General features: G+C 43.9%; 1 protein-coding gene across 12 annotated transcripts in view; it reads right to left on the reverse strand.

The window, feature by feature from the left end:
* Nucleotides 1-21465, reverse strand: part of SULF2 (sulfatase 2) — a 260049-nt gene that overhangs the window by 3763 nt on the left and 234821 nt on the right. For 10 of the 12 annotated variants that reach the window (XM_005304619.5, XM_065566658.1, XM_065566655.1 and 7 more), the window contains 7 exons: nucleotides 14599-14842; nucleotides 11217-11313; nucleotides 9710-9804; nucleotides 5716-5775; nucleotides 4977-5146; nucleotides 2526-2668; nucleotides 1650-1773 (listed from right to left, as the gene is read on the reverse strand). In XM_005304619.5, coding sequence (XP_005304676.1) covers nucleotides 1650-1773; nucleotides 2526-2668; nucleotides 4977-5146; nucleotides 5716-5775; nucleotides 9710-9804; nucleotides 11217-11313; nucleotides 14599-14842 — 933 coding nt within the window. The remainder of the gene's footprint in view (nucleotides 1-1649; nucleotides 1774-2525; nucleotides 2669-4976; nucleotides 5147-5715; nucleotides 5776-9709; nucleotides 9805-11216; nucleotides 11314-14598; nucleotides 14843-21465) is intronic. The other 2 variants (XM_065566659.1, XM_065566660.1) reach the window with 1 other exon arrangement.

Raw genomic sequence — 21465 nt, forward strand, 5'->3', positions numbered from 1 at the left:
TGAAACCTTTCACAACTACTGCTGCAGCAGACTTAGATAATGCTTTGGTTAACACTTGTTTCATTATTGGTAGGCTTTTACATCCATGAGTGTTAAACAATTTTCATATTATATAAAAGAGAATATAATGAAATTTGCTTTCTCTATGAGGTGTAAAAACCCTTTCCTTCTCAATTGCTCAGATTTCACTAGCTTACTCATATGATATCTTGTGTGTTCTAGAGGGAACAAGACCTGAATTTTTTATTGAAAAATACAAGCAGGAATTAAACACACTTGTCTTTACTATATATATATTTGTTACTTTAAATGCAGTCGTGGGGACCTCTGAGTTTTCTCAGTAAATCAGACAGAAGGTGAAAAGATAATTAAGTCATTTAAATAAGAAAAGTCATCTCAGTAGTCCAGTATAAGATTGCTAATCAAGGGAAGAGGGTGAATTGAAATGGATTCAACAGCTTTTGCTACCAGCACTATGGTGGGGACAAAACCATTACACAGATGGCTCCTTATTGGTTTCCAGTTTCTAATTAGTTTTGTGCATATCATTAATTGGCTCTCATGCTCATTGTAGCAGGAGAGGGAGCAAAGTCTGAATGATACGGGAGACTGCACTTTCCTTTTCCTCTCTAGCAGTGCACCCCTGCGGTGCACCTTTTCTTTTGATAACTAATAGACAAAAGACTCCAGCACTAACTCCCACTAGGATAAATGGCTATCCAATCTATTGTGTCTTGTTATTACAGCTGGCCAGGAAACTAACTTCCAGTTCCTCAAAAAATTTTGAGTTTTTGGAAAGTTCTTCATACTGATTTGGGATGAATACTCAAAAAACTTCCCAAAACTAGAAATCTGCAATATTTCATTTAGACACGCTAGCATATTCCTAAATGAAATTCTAAACGAAGTTCTTGGGGAGCCCTAGATCCCCAGGATAGTGTCATCCCTACAAGCAAGCTGCCAGGAAGTTTGGGAGCGCATCATCACTACAGCTCCCAAGCCGGGTTGCCCACCTGGCAGGCTGCCACAGAGCATGTAGATTTTGAATAATCAACATTTTCCAATGGAAAAATATTTTGTTGGAAAGAACTACCTGGAAATTATCTGTGATACCATAGCATGTGCTGTGGGGGCTGGGAACAACTGTTTTGTTTCTTTTAAAGATTGTCTCGGCAAAAGGGGAGTAAAGTAATATAATACTTACACTGAGGATCCTAACCAAACAAGCAGGATTGTACTAGACATACATGGGATTTTATACATTTCTATAAGACAGTTCAATTCATGAGATCTTCAGCTTCTCTAAGTTTAGTATTGTACTTTTAGCTCAGTTTTCCCCTCAAATATGTACTACTTAATATGTTAGGAAAGTAAACAAAACAGAGTCAGTGTATTGAGCAAATGTAAAGCTATGTCTATGTAATTCACAGAAATTGGATAGGTCTTTAAACACTGAGAACAGGAAATTTAGACACACTCCAATGCATACAGCCATGAACCTAGACAGTTCACAATTAACAGGATATTAATTTTTTGGGCTAGTTGTCATAATATTAGCGATCCATTTGCAATTGTGTAAAATTAGTATTAGTATACTGGAAACCCTTTTCACTTGAGGATTTGGAGGATGTAAGTAGAAGGGCTCTTACCCAGATCCATGTTCCTAGTTCTTGGGTTGCACTGTTTATATCCTTTGCAGCTTCTTAATTCCATGAGCTGGATGTGCAGTTGATTGAGAATGTCTCTATCTAGTGTGTTCACTGCATTAATCAACTAAGGATAAATAAAGGTTCTTGTTAACAACGGATGGGTTGTTCTTGTCCTTAAGGAAGTTGAGAGAGCTTCACACAAAGAAAACACATGGTTTGTTTCCAAAAGTAAGTAAACCCAAGGAAAAGCTGCTCAGGTCAAATGAAATAGTTCTTGTTTTACACCAGCGTTGCCACAGCTGTGCAACCCTAGAGTCTATAAGCTGTACTTTGCAACTACGTGGCTCAACGTGGGCTTCCTGGCACCCAGTGCCACATAATCAATTATAGCCATTCTCTCTACAACCAGATATTTAAATATGGAAGAGAGGTTTAAAACCAGGGAACGCTGTATGAGTGGAAGTCATGACTTACAGCAGTTCAATGTATCTATGGTAGGGGTTGGCACTAGTGGAGCTTACACCAGTGTGAGACAAAGGCCTCAGACATAAGACAAAGCCTTTCATCCCGATTTCTGAGCTGTGACCAGATGTGAGAGAGTATGGTCAGTGCAGAGCCAGCTCTAGTCCCTTAAGTCAGGAAGAAGGCACCTCCCTACTTTTACTTGCCCCAGAAAACAATTGTCTCTTCAGTGCCACTTGCACTTTTAACCAGAAAAGTGCAATATTTTTCTTTCAAAGATTTCTTTCAAATGTGCATTGGTTGATGAAAAGCTACTTATTTAGCAATTAGAAAGAAGTAATTTCATATTGAAAGGGGAAAGAGAGTTTACTAGTCTGTTTTTAGTATTTCCATTTCTGCTCTGTGTTCAGGTACCTGATATGGGTCAGTATTGAGATCAAAATACTCCAGGAAGCCAGTAGCAAATTCACAAAACAGGAAGTTGTGTGTCTCATTGATTGTCCTCATACACCAGTATGTGTTGTTATTGGCACTGGTACAGGCACAGAAAGGACCCACTGCAAATGAAAGGTTGAGATACTTAAAACCATAAGAAGAATTCAGCCAATGTTAGGCATGCATTTCACTATTCTCATAGACTAAGGTCAGAAAGGACCATCATGATCATCTAGTCTGACCTCCTGCACATTGCAGGCCACAGACCCTCACCCACCCACTCCTGTAATAGACCCCTAACCTCTTAGTTACCGAAACCCTCAAATCATGATTTAAAGACAAAGTTTCAGAGAATTCATTATTTATTCTAGTTCAAACCAGCTGTGCCACATGGTCACAGAGAAAGGTGAAAAACCCCAGGGCCTCTGCCAATCTGACTTAAGGGAAAATTCCCTCGACCCCAATTAGACCCAGAACATTTCGGTGAGACCCCCACAGCCAGACACCTGGAAAGAATTCACTGTAGTAACTCAGAGCCCTCCCCATCTAGTGTCCTTTCTCCAGGCATTGGAGATATTTGCTATCAGTCATGGACGAGCCACATGTCATTGTAGGCAACCTCATCATACCATCCCCTCCTTAAACTTATCAAGCTTAGTCTTGAAACCAATTAGTTTTTTTGCCCACACTGCTCTCCTTGGGAGGCTGTTCCAGAACTTCACTTCTCCGATGGTTAGAAACTTTCACCGAATTTCAAACCTAAACTTGGTCAATTTATATCTATTTGTTCTAGTGCAAACATTAACTCTTTGTAAATAACTCTTCTCCATCCCTGATGTTTATCCCTTGGATGTATTTATAGAAAGCAATCATATCTCCCCTCAGCCTTCATTTGGTTAGGCTACACAAGCCAAGCTCTCCTCTTATAAAGTAGGTTCCTCATTCCTTTGATCATCCTAGTAGCCCTTCTCTGTACCTATTCCAGTTTGAATTCACCTTTCTTAAACATGGGAGACAAGAACTGCACACAGTATTCCAGATGAGATCTCACCAGTGCTTTGTATAATGGTAATAACACTTCCCTATCCCTACTGAAAATAACTGATGCATCCTAGTATTGCATGAGGCTTTTTCAAAACTGGATCATATTGGTGGCTCATAGTCCTTGACCAGGTCTTTCTCCTTCTCTGTCCCCCAGCTTATAGCAAAATTCTATGGCAGCTTGGTGAGACACTATTCTAAAATGTGTGTTCAGTTAGCATTCCTTCTGGCTCACTTTAGGAATATTGTTGCCCTATGCAAAAATTAGGCAGAGGGCACAGCTAGCAATCTGAAACGTGTGCACATGCTCTGCTCTATTCTGTCCTACCTTTTCCACCTGTAGAACGTGAATGTTCCCCCACAGCTCCTCTCTGCCCTCTCCAATGTTCCCTGCCGTACTATAGTCATTGAGAGGGGCCCTTCTATCCTCCAAGAAGAGGATCTTCTTATAGGGAGCAGTGTCAATGAGAGCTGGGTGAATAACTGTTTGTTTTTGTTTTTTTTTAGTTCATTGTCTGAACTGAAAAATCTGGAATTTTTTTCCCTCGGTGAAATGAAAAACCACAAATACCCCTCATTTTGGCTGAAATGAAATGGATTGTTTTGGCTTTGTGGTTTTTATCTCTACCCCCCCACCCTTTTTTTTTTTTTATGCTTTTGTTTTGACGTTAAATCTAGTTACATTTCAAAACTAAATGTCTCTTTGAAATGAAAAAGTGTTGACCTTTTTTGCAGCAGAAATTATTTCCTGAGCTCAGCTTGAATTTGCAGCTTCAATCACAAACTGAATTTTTGGCAAATGCACTATTTGCAATAAATAAACAAAATAAAATAAATAATTGGCCCACCTGTATTCTCAACCCAACAAATCCTCCCAGTGGCCATGGACCACCTCTCCCCCAACCATGGAAGTGAGCAAATCCCCATGTGCCAGGCACCTACAAACTGGCCAGTTTCCTAAGGATTAGTTATTCATGTAAGGCAAATACTTAAAGAACACCAGATTCTATTAGAGGCTTGGTAAACTCTCACAGTCTTCCCTGCATGTCTTAGGGCAAAACTTGACTCCATTATCTGAAAATCTTGGTAAAAAACACCTATTTGATTTAAACATTAGGTTATTTTTAGCCTCCACTTTTAACTCCTTTTTCAGAAAAAGGTGGTGTGCTTTTCCCCATCCTGTTGGATTGGTAATACCAACTGTAAATTCACTGCTGTATATTATGAGGAAATTCCTGTGACCTTGGTCAATATACCGTATGCTATAAAGTGTTGTCTGTAGGACTGATGCTAACAACGAGGGAGCAGGGCATTGCCTGGTGGACAGAATCCTGTCCCAGGCAGTGACCTGCACCTTCCTGGTTATTGCTCAGTCACTGGGATCCTTACATGTCCACAAGGGGGCAGTCTGCCAGTGCTGGTTGTCATGGGTGAAGCACGTCAGGCCAGGCATGCTGCATGTATCGTTGTTTTTTATTCTCTTCAGCAGTTTGCGCAGCTTTTTCTTTCGCCTCTGTTCTCTAAGCAACCACAACTTGTCCTTTTCCTGCAGGGCTTTCCTACAGCCAAGAGACAAGAAAAGTTAGGACCATGACCCAACTCATTTATTTATTTAAAGGGGTGGGGGTGGACTTGAAAGTCGCTTACAAAATTGATGGGCTTTGCTTCGTAAACGGGAAGGAAAATTAATCATTCATATTGTTAAAGAAACAGCCTTCCTTCCAAAAGGCCCTGCTGAGACAATCCTTGGGAATTACAGGCCTGTTCAAAACAGTTGAGACATGATCTACTCAGCCCTTATCACAGCTCAGCGAAGGAGGTGGGTTCTATTACCCCATTTTACTGAAGATGAAACAGCCACTGAGGTTAATTGCCTGGCCTAAAGTCTCAGAGTCCTTTTCAGAGCAGGAATTAGATCTCAGACTCTGCTAGCTCCTAGTCCCATGCTAGAATCACTTGAACCCCACTCTCTTATTCACTGCCCTTTCTTTAGATGTCAAATGTCTTTTAAATACAGGAGATACGCAGTATTAGTGTGTTTGGCTAGTTCTTAGCTAGTGTGTATTCATCAAAGTTTAACCGGTGAGCATCTTGCATTTCTCTTCCAAAGTAGGAGGCCTGCACTTACTTGAAAGGATGGAGACTAGAACCTTTCTGCCTCAGTTTGCCCTTGTGTTTGGAATGGTAACTGGAAAAAAACAAAAAAACCCCACACATTCACAATCAAGAACACCCAAAGACAATTGCTTCTGTTTATACCGAATTTGCACACTGCATTCAAATAGAAAATGTCACCTCTTCTGCTGAGTTATTCACTAGCAATGTGTGGTTAATGATCTGCAACCTAGCTGGACTGGAATCTACCCAGCTAAGCATTTTTCTGCATTTTCTGCTGCCTCCACAAAATCATGGGAGGACAGGGACATCTTGTGGTGTGTTGCAACATGCATCTGCAAGTGATTTCAGATATTGCAGTTTCAACATTACCTCTTCTGCGCACATGAGAGCCAAAATTATACATCTGTCAGCTAAAACAATTAGATTTGCAGTTTTAGTATTTTCTTCATGTAAATTTTATGAACTTATTTCGATAATAGGAGAGTTGCCAGATGCCTATAATCTTTCCTCCCTTGTAGTTAAAAAAAAAAAATCAATATAAATTGACTTGTAGGTGCTTGCTGTATTGTTATGGGCTAGTAGTGCCTGGGAAACAGATAAAAGGTAGCGTTGCAACTAACATTTTGGCTTGTACCAGTGTCTAATTTATTCTGGATATCTATGTACTCAGCAGGATTCTGGCAAATGTGCGTTGGGTTTTAAACAAGTTAGTCTACTGTTTAGATCTCTTTTTGGAACTCCTGTGTTATAAAAATTAGGGCTATTCAAGTTTTTGCAAGGTAGTCTGTGATTTTTTTTATACACAAATTACAAAATTAAACACTTTTTTAAAATGAATAAAAGCTCAGTTAATTGTAACACTATTGGCTATTGTCATGCCCTCCATTAGCAGCCTTACAAATCGGAAGCCAATTTAAAAAGTTTTGCAATTTAATCTAAATAGTGTAGCAGTCTGAATTCTGGCAGACTTGTGCAGGTTCTAATAGACTCTTCAACAGACAAATAAAAAGAAAGTAATGCAACTCAAATAAAATGTTCGAATATATCTGAGTGCCACAGAGAGCTTTAAAAAGGCTAATTATCAACATAAGGTAACTATTACTATCAAATAACTAGTCTGATTCTGCAAGCTTACATCTCACACACTAAGTATGTACCTAATTCATTAATCAATAAATGTTCTTACTGCAGAATTGTAGCTTTACATAAGTGAAACTTGACTCATATTGGTAGTCCCATTAACTTCAGTGGGACCACATATGCACTTGTGTAAATGCTTGCAGAGCAGAGGTGTGTAAACGTTCCCCACATAAACAAGTTCATCCTTCAATGTTTTAAGTTATTGTAAATGTTAAAATAAAATCTGTCCTTGACAGTAGTTTTTCAAATGTTACTCTTTGAAAGCAGTGATTTTACAGGGCTATGTAAGCTTTCACGGACTCATATTGTGTTTTGGAAAATATTACATAATCTAAGAGGGAGTGTTTGTACCGCTTAGAATTACACCATTATATATCAGATTACACACACATCTCATTCTTCATTCAGCATTAAATAGGTTCCCACTTTATGCCACACTTGTACATATTATTTGGCGACACCAGGGAATATTAAAAAACTGTGCTACATTTGTTGTATAGTTTCAGCTACAGGCCACTGCACTGCAGAGTCACCACCTAACAAACACTAGGCAGACTGTGCACTTTACAGTTGTTAGTTAACATGTAATGTGCACCCAGGGAGCTGAAGGGTGGACTCTCAATAGCTCAGCCTGTGGAAGCAACTGAAATAGGGGATGTGTCATACCTGCCCATCTCATCTCACAGAGGGCAGAGATGCCTGTTCATCATAACAGCAAGAACTTTTTTCCCGAAGGCCTCTATAGGGCACATCTCTCAGTATTTTTTTCTTTTAATAACTGTTGAAAAACCCTTTTTCGAGCTACTTTAATTAATGGAAGGTGGTATTGCTGTCTGGTTTCTCTAACTATACTGGCCTGCTCCATCTGCTCTGTAGAGCACACACAATACCACTGCAGATCTATGGCTGATATTCCCATGGTGACACCTGGCTCATTGGCAGACTCAATAGTAGCCGTATTGTCAGCTGTTCCTGGCACTCTTAAATTGTTTTGCTGAGCAGCTTGCTTGAAAGCAAATTTTATTCAAGTACTTTAACAACTGATTTTACAAGATTCTCTGCTATGCTCGTTTGCCCGAAGCCCTCAGGAAGCTCTTAAATGCTCTCCTTATGCAATGTGTATGCTGCCTTCCAATCCTTTTGGAAATTCTTGGGCACATTAGAAGATAAGTGTGCAGAGTCCCTGATGCACAATCACTGTTTTGATATTAAACTATTGCACTTAGAATTCAGTTAGTAAGAAAATTTGGGTGCGTTTAAACCAGTGCTGGCTGTACAGCTACAGGTGCTCCCTACTAACTGGAAAATGCCTATTTCTTCCAGCCAGCAGTTGCTAGACATTTTACTGCTGGTGTCTGAGGAAATGGATTACGATGCCCATGATTAAACTGAAGGGGGAGCAATTTGCTCTCATCTGACCTCTGTATTATTACTCCATTTGTGCAGTATACTTATTGAAAGCAGAGAGAAAGTGACACTGCTCCCCATTGGCAATGCAAGTCTAAAGTCAGAACAATGTGCTTAATGAATCATTTCTGTTCTCATATGACCCCACCACCACCACATCTGAGCACAGAGTTATATTTGATCAGCTGGATTTGAACCCATGATTAAGGCTAACATTTAATCATGGGTATTTTTAGTAAAAGTCATGGACAGGTACGGGCAAGAAACAAAAAAAATCACAGGCCTGTGACCTGTCCATGACTTGTACCATAAATACCCCTGATTGAATCGGGGTGTGTGTGTGTGAGGGGGCACAGTATGGTGGGGGGAATCCCCCGGCACCAGCTGTAAGGGGGAGCCCCGGGGGCCCGCTGCTGCTCCCCCCCACCGCTGCTCCCACTGTCATGCAGGGAGGGAAGCCCCGGGAGGCCAGTGGCTGCTCCAGCCACCATGGGGTGGGGGTGAGGAAGGGGGAGCCCGGGGCCAGGCACTGCTGCAGCCGCCCTGGATTGCTACTGGGAGCTGCTGAGCTGTGGCTGCTCCCGCCACCCCTGGGACGGCTGCTCAGGAGGTCCCTGGAGCCAGCCACATTGGTCGCTGCTCAGGCGGTCCCCGGGGCCAGCTGCTGGGGGGCTGCCAGAGCAGTGACTAGTGTGGCTGGCCCCAGGCCCATCCAAATGGCTGGCTGCAGAGCTGCTCCGGCAGCAGCCAGTGTGGCAGTCCCCAGGGCAGCTGCTTGGGCGGCCCTGGGGTCAGCCACACCAGGCGCTGCAGAAGTCACGAAATCCATGACTTCCACGACAAACACAGAGCCTTACTCATGACCTTGGGTCACCAACACTAGACCACAGGGGCAGCTTAAAAGCTAGTTAGAAGCTTGACCTTGTCCATCATTTTAAATGGCATTGATTAGTCCTGAATTAATTAATGAGATACAGAAATGCCCGAGTTCTGCTACTTCTCTTACAGTGTGGAACTGAGTAATTACAAGCAGGACATTCCCAGTCAAACACTACAACTGTTGGAACAGAGGGACAGGAGGAGGCCAGAGAAAAGATCTATCACTTTGTAAAAAATGTCCCCATCTTTCGCTCTAGTGACCAGCTTTAAAATGCGCTTCTCTCAGCATCACTTTGATTATTTCAGATTCATAATCATTCACGTGTAACAGGAAGGTGGGAGGGAAGCCTCAGCTAAACTGGGCACTGGATTAAGAGCTCCTCTGCTACAACCCAGCTCTCTCAGGACATCAGCAGGTGGAACATACTCACGGTACTGCTTTTCTGTTAGAAGGACACAATCTGTTAGCATCATCAGCATTAATTCCGGTAAAACAGGTTCTTATCCTGCCTGCCAAGACTCATATCAGCCACAGTTGCATATTACAACTTGCTACTTTAATGTATGTGTGGAGATACCTTATCTTGTTACAGTCACACTCCTCTGGTCGCTTCTTCTTTAGATGACCTCTGACCTCCCTTAAGTTTTTTATTTTATTTTGCAGTGTTTCAATCTAACAACAAAAATCACAGAATGAATTGGTTGGGTTCCTACCTTCTCCCATCCATTCTATGTCCATTAAATAATTTTCTTTCCCCCACTCTTATCTTGTTCCTACCCCAAGCATACTGTAGTGGCTCCTCTGATGCACATGCACATACTTTTCTAGGCTTCTGCCCCAGGATCAAAATTACTCAAACTATTCCCCCCTAAAGCCCAGGAGCAAACCTTCCTCTGGCTGCCTAGGACAGAAACCTGAGCTTGGAGCTATAGGGAAGTCAGTCTTTCTATTCCCAAAATACCAACAATGACCTATTTAGGACAGGTCTTAACCACCATACTGAGCTCTGGCAGGGGAAAGTTATGACTATGTTCTGATTGGCATACAACTTCCTCCCATCATTCATATTTGCAAAAGGATGGATGTTACCTAGCAAAAGGAATAAGTCAAACTGAAGCCTTTAGGAGAGGTATGGCCCATTGTGAATTTGAAACAGGAACAGATTTCTCTCCTTTTAGGATTGCAAGAGGAAGTGATAGGTCTCCACCATTTTACATGACAATCATTTGAAACCTCTGGCTGCATGGGGCGCAGGGCAGTGGTTAGTTTGATTGCGCTGGTGTATGCATTTGTGGGAAAGGAGCAAAGTGCCAGACCATCATCTGCTCCTTCCCCTGTAATTGACGGCAGTAATGTTGCTAGTGTGTTGGTACTGTTCACTCTGGCTGGCAGTTCATGCTCAAGAGATGGGTCTAGGGCTCCCGCGTTGGCTCATTACATGGGGAGACAATGCAAACATATTATCCAGGAGCAAAAGGTTACTACCCCACCACCACTAAATAGCAGTTGCAGCATGACAGGCTGAGGTACAGATGGTGGACCCAGAACTCAAGAGGAGTACACAAAGGATCCTGCCCTGTGACCCTATACAAGAAACAGAGGAGACTGGAGAGAGATGAGAGGAGGCAATTTTCTTCCGCATTCCATACTGCACATGCTTGTTAAAAAAACAGAGAGCTGGAACAAGAGGATGATACTGAAGAAGCTTGACTTAAGATTGCCCCTTAGTGTACTACCAAAGCTAATATGGTCTTCAGTATCTCCCATGACCTGTGCAAACTTTGCAGTGTAAAAGCGTTCCCAGATATGATTTGCTGAGTGGGTACAAGAGCTCCTTCCCCTGTTCTCTGCAATGTTTTTGGTTTCAGCTTTTTCTCCCCAATGTCTCCCTGTGCCCCAATGACTGGCTAAATATTCACTGGCCTGAATGCAGAGGCCCGCAGGGAGACCTCATATGACAACTTCTCTTCCAAATCCTCATCTCCACAAACCAAGGAAAAACTAATCCAATTCCCAAATGCAAAAGTTAAAAATAATAAAATAAAGCAGCATATTACATACATATAGCAGTTAAGATCACTAACCTCATGGTCAATATGAAGTTTATGGTCCTTCCAAGCCTGCAGTGACTTGTACAGATCTGTGTCACACTGAACAGTATCGTTCTCCAGGATATAGCATCTGTCCACAGGAGAATAAAAGTTTATTACATTGCACAGAGGAGCCAGCAACAGAAACATCTGCTTTTGATAACTCTGAGGCCATGTCTACACCTACCAGGATCGAGGTTGCTGCAATTGATTCAGCGGGAGTCGATTTAGCGGATCTAATGAAGACCCGCTAAATCTACCACAGAGCGCTCTCCTGTGGACTCAGGTACTCCATTGGAATGAGAGGAGTAAGGTAACTCAACGGGCGAGCATCTTCCATCGACACAGCATGGTGTAGACACTGCAGTAAGTGAACTTAAGCTACATCGACTCCAGCTGCATTATTCACGTAGTGGGAGTAGCGTAACTTCGGTTGAATTACTGCGGTAGTTTAGACAAGGCCTGAGTTCCAAAGCTCCAAAAAGCAAATGATACCACTTCAGCTATATAAAATAATGTATTAAGGGGCGGGGGAGAATTTGTTACAAATTTACCGCAATAACACACCGCCAATGTGAAAACTAACTGGAGGGTAATAAACAATCACTTTGAATATCTTTGTAAACTATCATATACTGGCTATTTCCTATTGCTGCTCTTAGACTGGGCTACATAGACTTCTAAGGGTAGGTCTACACTTACCCGGTAGTTCGGCGGCGAGCGATCGAACTTCTGGGTTCGACTTATCGTGTCTTGTCTGGACGCGATAAGTCGAACCCGGAAGTGCTCGCCGTCGACTGCGGTACTCCAGCTAGACAAGAGGAGTACCGCGGAGTCGACGGGGGAGCCTGCCTGCCGTGTGTGGACCGAGGTAAGTTCGAACTAAGGTACTTCGAACTTCAGCTACGTTATTCACGTAGCTGAAGTTGCGTACCTTAGTTCAAATTAGGGGGTTAGTGTAGACCAGGCCTAAGTTACTTATCAAGCATATAGCTAACATGTTTAACTAATTCTAAAAGCTCAGAAGCAGTAATCCCTTAACACTTAACTAAGGCCTGGTCTACCGGGGAGGGGAGGGGAGAGGAGGAATCGATCTAAGTTACACAGCTTCAGCTACGTGAATAACGTAGCTGAAGTTGATGTACTTAGACCTACTCACTGCGGTGCCTTCACTGCAGTGAGTCGACTCCTGCCACTCCCCCGTCAACTCCGCCTGGGTCTCTTGCGGTGGTGGAGTACAGGAGTCAACGGGAGAGCACTCGGGGGTCGATTTATCGCGTATAGGCTAGACACGATAAATCGACCCCCCGCTGGATTGATTGCTGCCCACCGATCCGGTGGGTAGTGTAGACATACCCTAAGTGATCTATGAGAGACACACACAAGAGAGGTTCCCCAGAAATATGTTAGGCTTCTAAGGGAAGGAACTTTTACAATGGGGTAAAATTCAAACATACCTAAGTCTCATTTTCAGGAGTGACTTGGGCTTCTAAGTCCCACTGACTTTTAATGCGATTTAGAATTTCAAGTCACTGTTAAAAATGGGACTTAGGTATTTTTGAAAAATGTACACTAGGAGCTTAGCAAATACCACAGATAGATATTTTTTTAAGTGTCATTTGACAAAAAGCTCCCTGCCATGGCTTTCACAAGTACATTTGTGGATAAGGAAGCGATGGGACTCCTCAGGCAGGTACGTTTGCAGCAGTGTTTGCACAACCAGCTATTTGTGTGGACTTGGGAGCCACCTAATCAGGTAGCGGGATCAATACCATTTGATTCAGGAGGCCACTCACACAGCACAAACAGCACATTCTGACTCATGACCGCACAGGGAGGGATCCTTAACTCCACTACCTTCAATGGAGCCATGCCGCTTTACACCAGCGGAGGAGCTAGCCCTCAAAGCAGGAACTGAAGCGTGTTTACATGAGCTAATCAGTGAACAATTCAAAATAACGAACATATTGATAACGGAGGTCTGTCTGCAGATAATTCTTAAGACGACAGTGACTAAGCTAATCAAACACAAATTTAGCTGTAAATAACTCTAGAGTTTACACACACAGGAGTAGAATTTTTGCTTCTCTGCAGTGTTATGGTGTCTTCACATCCTGGAGAATTCCCTTGCCCCACCCTCCAAGGCTCCACCTCACAATGCTTCTCTCCCCTCAGTCCGGCAGAATTGGCAAGAGGGAGGTGTGAGAGGCAGCTGCTTCCCCTAGAACTCCAAGTGCGTTCTTGGAATAAGCAGTTACACTGAACTACGGCCTTGCCCCAGTTACAGCCAACCCCTTGCACAGACCAGGTGAATCACTACGAGTTCTACTGGACATGTGAAAAATCAGCACTGCCCTTCCCCTGCCCTTCTGCCCTAGTCCTGAGCCTCTCCAATGCTCCAAACCCCTCATCCCCAGCCCCATAGTCCTCACCCCTGCACCCCCTCCTATCCCCAAACTTCATCCCAGAGCCTGCACCCCCCACCCTCTGCCCCAGACCGGAGCTTGCACCCAGCACCCAAACTCCATCCCAGAGCCTGCACCCCAGGCCCCCTCCCCCATCCAAACTCCCTCCCAGAGCCTTAAGCAGGTGGGGGTGGAGTTTGGGGGGGCAGGTTCTGGGCACCACCAAAATTTCTACAAACCTGCCACCCCTGGAAGAGGCAGAGCAGAGGTGGAGTGGTGGTGCAGCCCAGTGCAGTGTGGGGGCTTTACTGAGTGTATATATTTTATTAAAACCGCTTGGAGGAGGAGATGGAGAAGAGGCGGGGCCTCATGGAAGGGGTGGAATGGTGGCGGGGTCAGCGGGGGTGGGGGTGGGTGTCAGTGATGCGGCCCTCGGGCCAATGCACTAGTCCTCATGTGGCCCTCGTGGTCATTTGAGTTTGAGACCCCTGGCTTAGAGCATGGGGCAGCCCTCTGCAGCCACACACCATACCCTATGTGATGGCAAATCATCCATTGCGAAAAGCTAATGCTACTGAGGGTGAGGATGGGGACTTCAGAGAAGGGAGAAAGAGGAACTTAAATGTACAGTCAGGACGGGATTTTCAAAAGGTCTAACTCAGCGCCCATTGAAATCAATGTGAGTTATACCACTGACTTTAATGGGAGCAGAGCTAGGCCAATGCTGAGAGTTTTGGAAAATTCCCACCTCCGAGCCCGAACTCTGCAGCGATCCTGGCTGAACCCAGGCAGATTCCCCCCCACCCCCTCCAAATAAACGGTTTCTGGAGCAGTTGCACTCTGCCAAGCTGGAAAGTCAGAGGCGAGGAGTCAGCATCCAAATTACTAGCTCGCCAAAAGAAATGCACCTATTCTTTCTCAACCTGCCCCATGGGTGACGAGGGCAAATGTCACACACTGTACGCACTCACCTGTGAGTCACTTTGATTAAATTAGAGGCCGTATACTCTGCAATGCCACCCGTGCCACTGTATTCTCCGATGTCCTTATCCTCCTCTCCTCCTGCAGCCTCCCCCTCTGCCTTGTGTCTTTTGGTGATATTCCTTGGTAAGACAGGTTGATAGCCATCCTCTAAGCCCAAATTATAAACCTCTCCATCCAGCTCAATGGACACAGAGCGAATAGAGCGATTCCGGACATAGCTTGGCTTGTACTCTGGAAGACAGGGAGAGAGAATGTGTGCTATAATTTGGTCTTGCTTGAGCCAGGGTCCTTCCTCAGACACCAGCCAGACTGAGACATTTGGAATTAACTGGCCCATCTTCCAGGTTTGATGTTTGCTGCAGCTGTCCTCAAAGCGGTTATCTCACTAGCACTTTCATGGGCAGATGGGTAACTGGGAGCATGAGCGAGTGAGGGCAGATACAGTGCAGATGGGCACAGAGAAGGCAGGGGGAGGAAGATATGCGATATTGTTTAGAGAGAACATAGTTCATTTTTAAAAATTGTTTTTACTAGGAGAGTCACCAGGTGGCAGCAAAAGCTCAAAAAATAACCCTGATCAGTAGAAATGGAAGAGCTGCACTGTACTAGTTTCAGAGTAGCAGCCGTGTTAGTCTGTATCCGCAAAAAGAAGAACAGGAGTACTTGTGGCACCTTAGAGACTAACAAATTTATTAGAGCATAAGCTTTCGTGGACTACAGCCCACTTCTTCGGATGCATATATATATCTCCTCAATATATGTTCCATTCTATATGCATCCGAAGAAGTGGGCTGTAGTCCACGAAAGCTTATGCTCTAATAAATTTGTTAGTCTCTAAGGTGCCACAAGTACTCCTGTTCTTCTTTTTGCACTGTACTAGGTCATTCCTGTGCAGGCCACTACAGCGTTTTCCCTTCAGCATGTGCTCCTGGGCTTTGTCCAGTCTACGTTAAAGGTCCCAGGCAACTGAACTCCCATTACATCCCACAGAGACCGTTTTGACAAAGCTCAAAGTTTTCCCAGCATTCAGACTGACCCTTTTTCTCAACTTCACCTTTTCCTCCCAGACAAGCTATTTTAGTTTTTAACCTCTCCCCTCAAATCAATCCCGCCTGGCCCTTCTTCATTTCCATTTCTTGTCCCTAAATTCCCTTGTTTGTCAATATCTTTCTGATGCTGAGGTGCCCAGAGCTGACTGCCTCTTCTACAGTCTCCCCAGTGCCACGAAGTCCCATACAACACACTGCCTTTCCGTACACAGCCCAAACTCACATTGTTACCATTCCGCACCATGAGCTGTCCACAATCTCATCAATCTGTTTGGTACTGCTGCTTTCCAAGATTCTTCTTCCCTGCTCAAAACCCAAGAGATTCTAGAGATGGTTCCAAGTTTACATCCAGATCCTGCCCTCGCAGAAAAAGGGATGACAGCAGCACAACCTGACTGTAAGCCACCACAGAAAGGCCCCTCTGCTTGCTGGTGCCCGATCCTTTCCTTAGCATCAAAGGACTCAGGGTTGTCTCAGGCCTCACCGGAATCAAGTCTCTTCCGGATTCCTCCTCTCTGTCCAAAGTGAAGGCTAGCAGAGTGCGCCCCACAAGAATGAAACTTTTGTTTTGCAGTCTGATGAAGAGAGATCTGGTGCTGTTGGCATGAAAAAAAACTAGCCCCACCATGCTCAAAACAGACCTTTCAACAGGGGAAACCCCCATAGAGAAGAGGATAAAAAAATGGGAAACATTAACTAGTGTGTTGTCTCACCAAAAAGGTGGACCGTTCAAATGAGTTATGTCCTACAATTGACACCAAACTGTTTAGGGGGCCCATCTCCGATTTCCAGGTGAAGTTGGTCAGGAGGCTCAGGACCCATTCATGAATCTTGGTGGGCATGCAACAGCAAGAGAAACATCTCTCTCCTCCCAGCGCTAAGCTTTGGTTCCTGGCACTTAATTCCAGTTGATGTGCTACAGAAGGCAGAATACCAGCTGGATGATCTAGCGCTGCACTTTTTTCCACCCGGGGCTCAAAATATATTGCTGATATTCAGCCAGGTGAATCATAGCAGAAGAAAAAAACATTTTAGGCTCCAATTCAGGAAATATTTGAATAAGAGGAGGAAACTCCCATCTTTTCAATACCAGAAGGATGTTCCAAAAAGCTACACCCTGACAATTAGACTCAAAATGCAAACTCTTCTTTCTTTAGTTGCTCTCTTATTTCATCTTGTTATTCTCTGCCAGTCAAGAGTTTCTCTTCCCTGTGAACTTTGTGTACCCAACCTGGTGCACTGGCCTTTAGCATTCATCTGCAAGGAACCACAGCCTACACATGTCCCTGAAGAATCCTCTTACACTCAGTATGCAGGAGAGAACTTCTCCACTGCAGCCATTCCCAGTCTCACCTGATGAAGAACGATTCAATCTGGTATGAGAGAGCTCACAAATCAAGTCATGTTTTTGTCATTGCTAGCATGATTCACTAACCCACAGTGCTGGACCAGAGCATTTAATACTGTGATTTGTCCCAAATGCCATCTATTCCAAGAGGAATGGTTAAAATATTTTAAGTGATGAATTTTCAGCTGGGCCTCCCTGTTTGCAAAGTGAATTCTGGGCACAAATTCTAATAGTTATATGTCTAGCCACTTGATTTGCTCACCAAACTACCAAGTTTTGCTCTCCAATTCATTTGCCTGTATACATACATATATATATATATATATAAGGACTAATATTCAGAGGCCCTGCATGCACTTTTGTGTGTGTGTGTGTATATATATATATATATACACACACACACACACACACATATATACACACACACACATATATACATATATATATATATACACACACACACACACACACACATACACACACACAAAAGTGCATGCAGGGCCTCTGAATATTAGTCCTTATGTGCAATCCCTTGTCATCATAATTTTCTTACCAGGTTTCACAGCTTCTGCTCCAGGAAGGCCCAGGAATCTCACACCTCTTTCTCCATCTCTGTTCCTCAGAAGCTGGCTGATATCTTGCCTGTATTACTATATGGTTACATCCTCAAAGCTGAATCTAGAAACTGAGTTTGGAGAAATCGATCTATGCTAAAGGAAGCTAATCACTCATCATTGCACCATCTCTCCACAACTGCTATCCTTCTCCTCTTGTGTCCCTCAGCATGGGTCTGTCTCTCTCTCTCTCTCTCTCGGGGGTGGGGGCAGGTACAAAGCTCCAGCTAGGACTGCCTCAGCCGGACAGAAGACTAAACCAGTCGATTCTTTCATGAGTTATTTTTTGGTAGCAAAAAGTAGCAGCATCTGAGGTTTCAGCAATGGGTGGTGAGCATGCACTGCAGCACCTGGAATAATTATTCAATTACATAAAGAAACGAAGTAATGCTTTATTATAAAACCATAAACTTCATATCTGGCATAAACATGCACAGCCTTCAGCTTTACATTAACTTCCTTCAAGCCATCATTCAAGCCTTATTACTAGTTTCCACCTGCCAAACTCATGATTTAGCACTGAGATCACTTAGGAATGATAGTTCTCTCAAGGATAATGGAGTACCGCAACTGCTGTATGTGGCAACTTCTCCAAAGCAGAAGCCTAGCTACATAGTAGAGATATTAGTGAAAGGCAGAAAGCACTTGCACTTCCCTGCTGCTACCCATTCTGCATAGGTAGTTTGGATCTGATGTATTTTCCACTTCATAAATGACCATGGAAAAAGTCTTTTAGATTATTACTATGAGCAAATATTCTGCTAATGGATTCTAACCATGGGGAATTTATTTTATTTGAATGGGCCACAAGGAAAAAAAAATCCGATGTCAGCCAAATGTTTCCGATTATCATCAATATATTTTAACAGAGTTTTGGAGTGTGGACTTTTGAAAATTTTACCTAAGTGCCTTAGGTTCCTAGAGCCAGATTTTTAAAACTGGGGATTTTACCACAGCAGCAGGATCTGACCTTCAAGCAAAACAAATCTCATGGAAGTTACAATGAAAATACACTAACTTTTTATATAACGCTCTTTCCTTCCTGTTTAGTAAGTTATAGGCAGAAACATGGAAATAGACCATGCATATTTGTAATTGCCATTATTTAGGGTTACCATACGTCCGGATTTTCCCGGACATGTCTGGCTTTTTGGTTCTCAAATCTCTGTCCGGGAGCAATTGCCAAAAAGCCGAACATGTCTGGGAAAATGCTTTGCCGGCATCCCTTTCCCCTGCTTACCTTAGAGCGGCTCCGGCGGCGGCAGCTGCTGCTGCTCCCCCCCAGACACCTCAGCTCTGTGTAGCTGAAGAGCCGAGCTGCCCGAGCGCTATCGGCTTCACGGTTTGCCGGGCAGCCCCCAGACCTCCAGACCCTGCGCCCCCGGCCAGGCGCTTCCCCAGTGCAGCCGGAGCCCGGGAGGGGAAGCACCCGGCTGGAGGCGCAGGGTCTGGAGTCTGCCTGGCAAACTGTGAAGTCGGTAGCGCTCGGGCAGCTCGGCTCTTCAGCTGCACAGATCTGATGTGTCTGGGGGAAGCTGCAGCCACCACCGCCACAGGGGAATCCTTCCAGATTTGAACACCTCAAAATTCAGGAGTGCTCAAGCTCAATTTGGGCAGCTGTTACTTCATTTCTCCCAAATCAAATATACTCATCCACTGTAACTTGCTGTAGAAAAAGTAGGATAAAATTGAGCAAGAAATGCTTCCCAGTGGTTATTAGGACTGGAATTGCTATTTTCAACAGCCATTGCCATTTTTTTTTTTTTTTAGTTTTATTTGTTTAAAAGGAAGACAGTGATATTGCATTGGCAAATTCCCCACAGAAAGAAAGAGTGGAACAAAAGAATAATAAAGGCACCTCAACTTTTCCTCATTTATGGCGGACAGTCTTATAATATGCATCCAGATATCCTCCAATCACAGAAGCTGAAAATTGTTCCACTTTACTAGAGTTCTGTAACCATATAGTAACTAATCCTGTCAGTGTTCTGTGCACATCTAAAACTCCTGCTGAATGACCCACCCTGGGAGCGAGTTACCAGTGACCCAGGGCTGGGGCGGAAGGAGGGTGCAGTTGGCAGGGGAGAGCCCAGGGCTGGGGCGGCAGGGTGTGTGTGGGTGGGGGGGCACTGGTGGGGGAGAAGGGGGGGAGCCCAGAGTTGGGGCAGCAGGGGGTGCGGTGGGGGGAGGCCCAGAGCTGGGGCGGCAGGGGGGTGCGGGTGGGTGGGTGGGGGGGAGAGCCCAGGCCTGGGGCGGCAGAGGGCTGTGCAGGGTAGACCGGGGTCGCGGATGGGGGGCAGACAAACATTTTTTTGCTTGGGGCGGCAAAAACCTAGAGCCGGCCCTGCTCACTATTGTTTAAATTTTCTTACTTCCAGAGAGCTTTGTTTCATATTTCTTAATACAAAATCACAAGCCATCTAGAACTCAAAGGAAATTAAGAGGACAGAGAAATACAAAATATTCAAAGAACACCCCTGACTCACACTAAAAAGCAGGTACACTCAGAGAACACACTGCTGAAAGTCCTTTTTCCTCGCTCCCAATATATGAAGGAATTTCAGGTTAGCTATAAATGTATAGGTGCCCCAGATTGAGTTTAGGCCTAGCAGCTGAGTATCTCTAACTCAGAATTTACTCGCTCTTGCTGACAGGGGTAGGTCAGGTGTCTAAATCAGTTTGGAATTGTTTTAATTTTTAACTTGTGTTCTCTGTTTTAGTGAGCAGCATTTGCTAGGCCCTGGAATGAGCTTGGAGCCTGATCCTGCATGCCCTGGGCACCCAACAGTTCTGTACATGTTCTCAGTCAGATGAAAATGTTCCTCATGATTTAACATTCTACCCAGTCCAGCACAGTCTGTAAAAGAGTACATATTTTTCCAGTTCCCATCCTAAGAAATATGAAATATGTCATAAAAATCCAAGTACCCAACACTAGCATCTGGATCACCCTTTTTGCAGCATTTTACCAATTTGGAGGAGAGAAAGGCTCCATTTTTGGTTATACCATTTTCTCCTCCCCTAACAATTTTCAATCCAATGAGCCAGCTTTCCACTTAGGCTGTTTAAAATAACAAACCGGAAAGTTACATTGACCTGTGTCACTTTGTGCCCACTCGCTTTCACGGTGTGATTTATTAGGTAATTAATGTGCATGTGCAAGAATTCCTGATGGCATTCCACATAGTCCATGTCAGCTGACCCGAGCTCACCCATTCCATTGAACTCCATGCCCTGCTACGACCGGCTGTGGGAAACATAAAGCATCGGAGCCCGTTTGTTTTACTCAAGAAACAAGAAGTGGTAACTTGATCATTAGACTCCTATCTTAGTCTCCCTAGGCTAATTGTTTTGAAAACATAGTCACGGTGTTTCCTTACTGAGGCCTACAGCAGAGTAAATGGCCTTACATTTGCTAATGATCCCATTTATTTGAGAAGTCACTAGGGTCTCTGTTCCCACAATCCCACTCCACTTTAAAAAACAAAATCCTTTGTATTAACAATTCATTTTCAAACAATGACTATACCTGAGTATGACTATACCTGAACTTAAAATCGTGTTGTTGTTTTTTTTAAATAAATAGAAGGTTCAGGGAGGAAAAAAATCACCGATTATGACCCTAATTCAACAAAATATCTAAGCAGATACTAAGTGCTTTGCTGACTTTGGGCCTATGTTCCTAAACTTGGATTCTATATCCTATGCCTGGACACACTGGGCTAACTAAGAAGTTCAGTATGTCTTCTTGACTCAGAGGTGATCTAATTAGCTTCAATTTGTCCATCTCATTTGCACTAGGGAGATTGTACTCTACTCCTTCTATTCATTTACCCCATCTCA

This window comes from Chrysemys picta, chromosome 13 (genome assembly GCF_011386835.1).
Source record: "Chrysemys picta bellii isolate R12L10 chromosome 13, ASM1138683v2, whole genome shotgun sequence".
Taxonomy (NCBI): domain Eukaryota; kingdom Metazoa; phylum Chordata; order Testudines; family Emydidae; genus Chrysemys; species Chrysemys picta.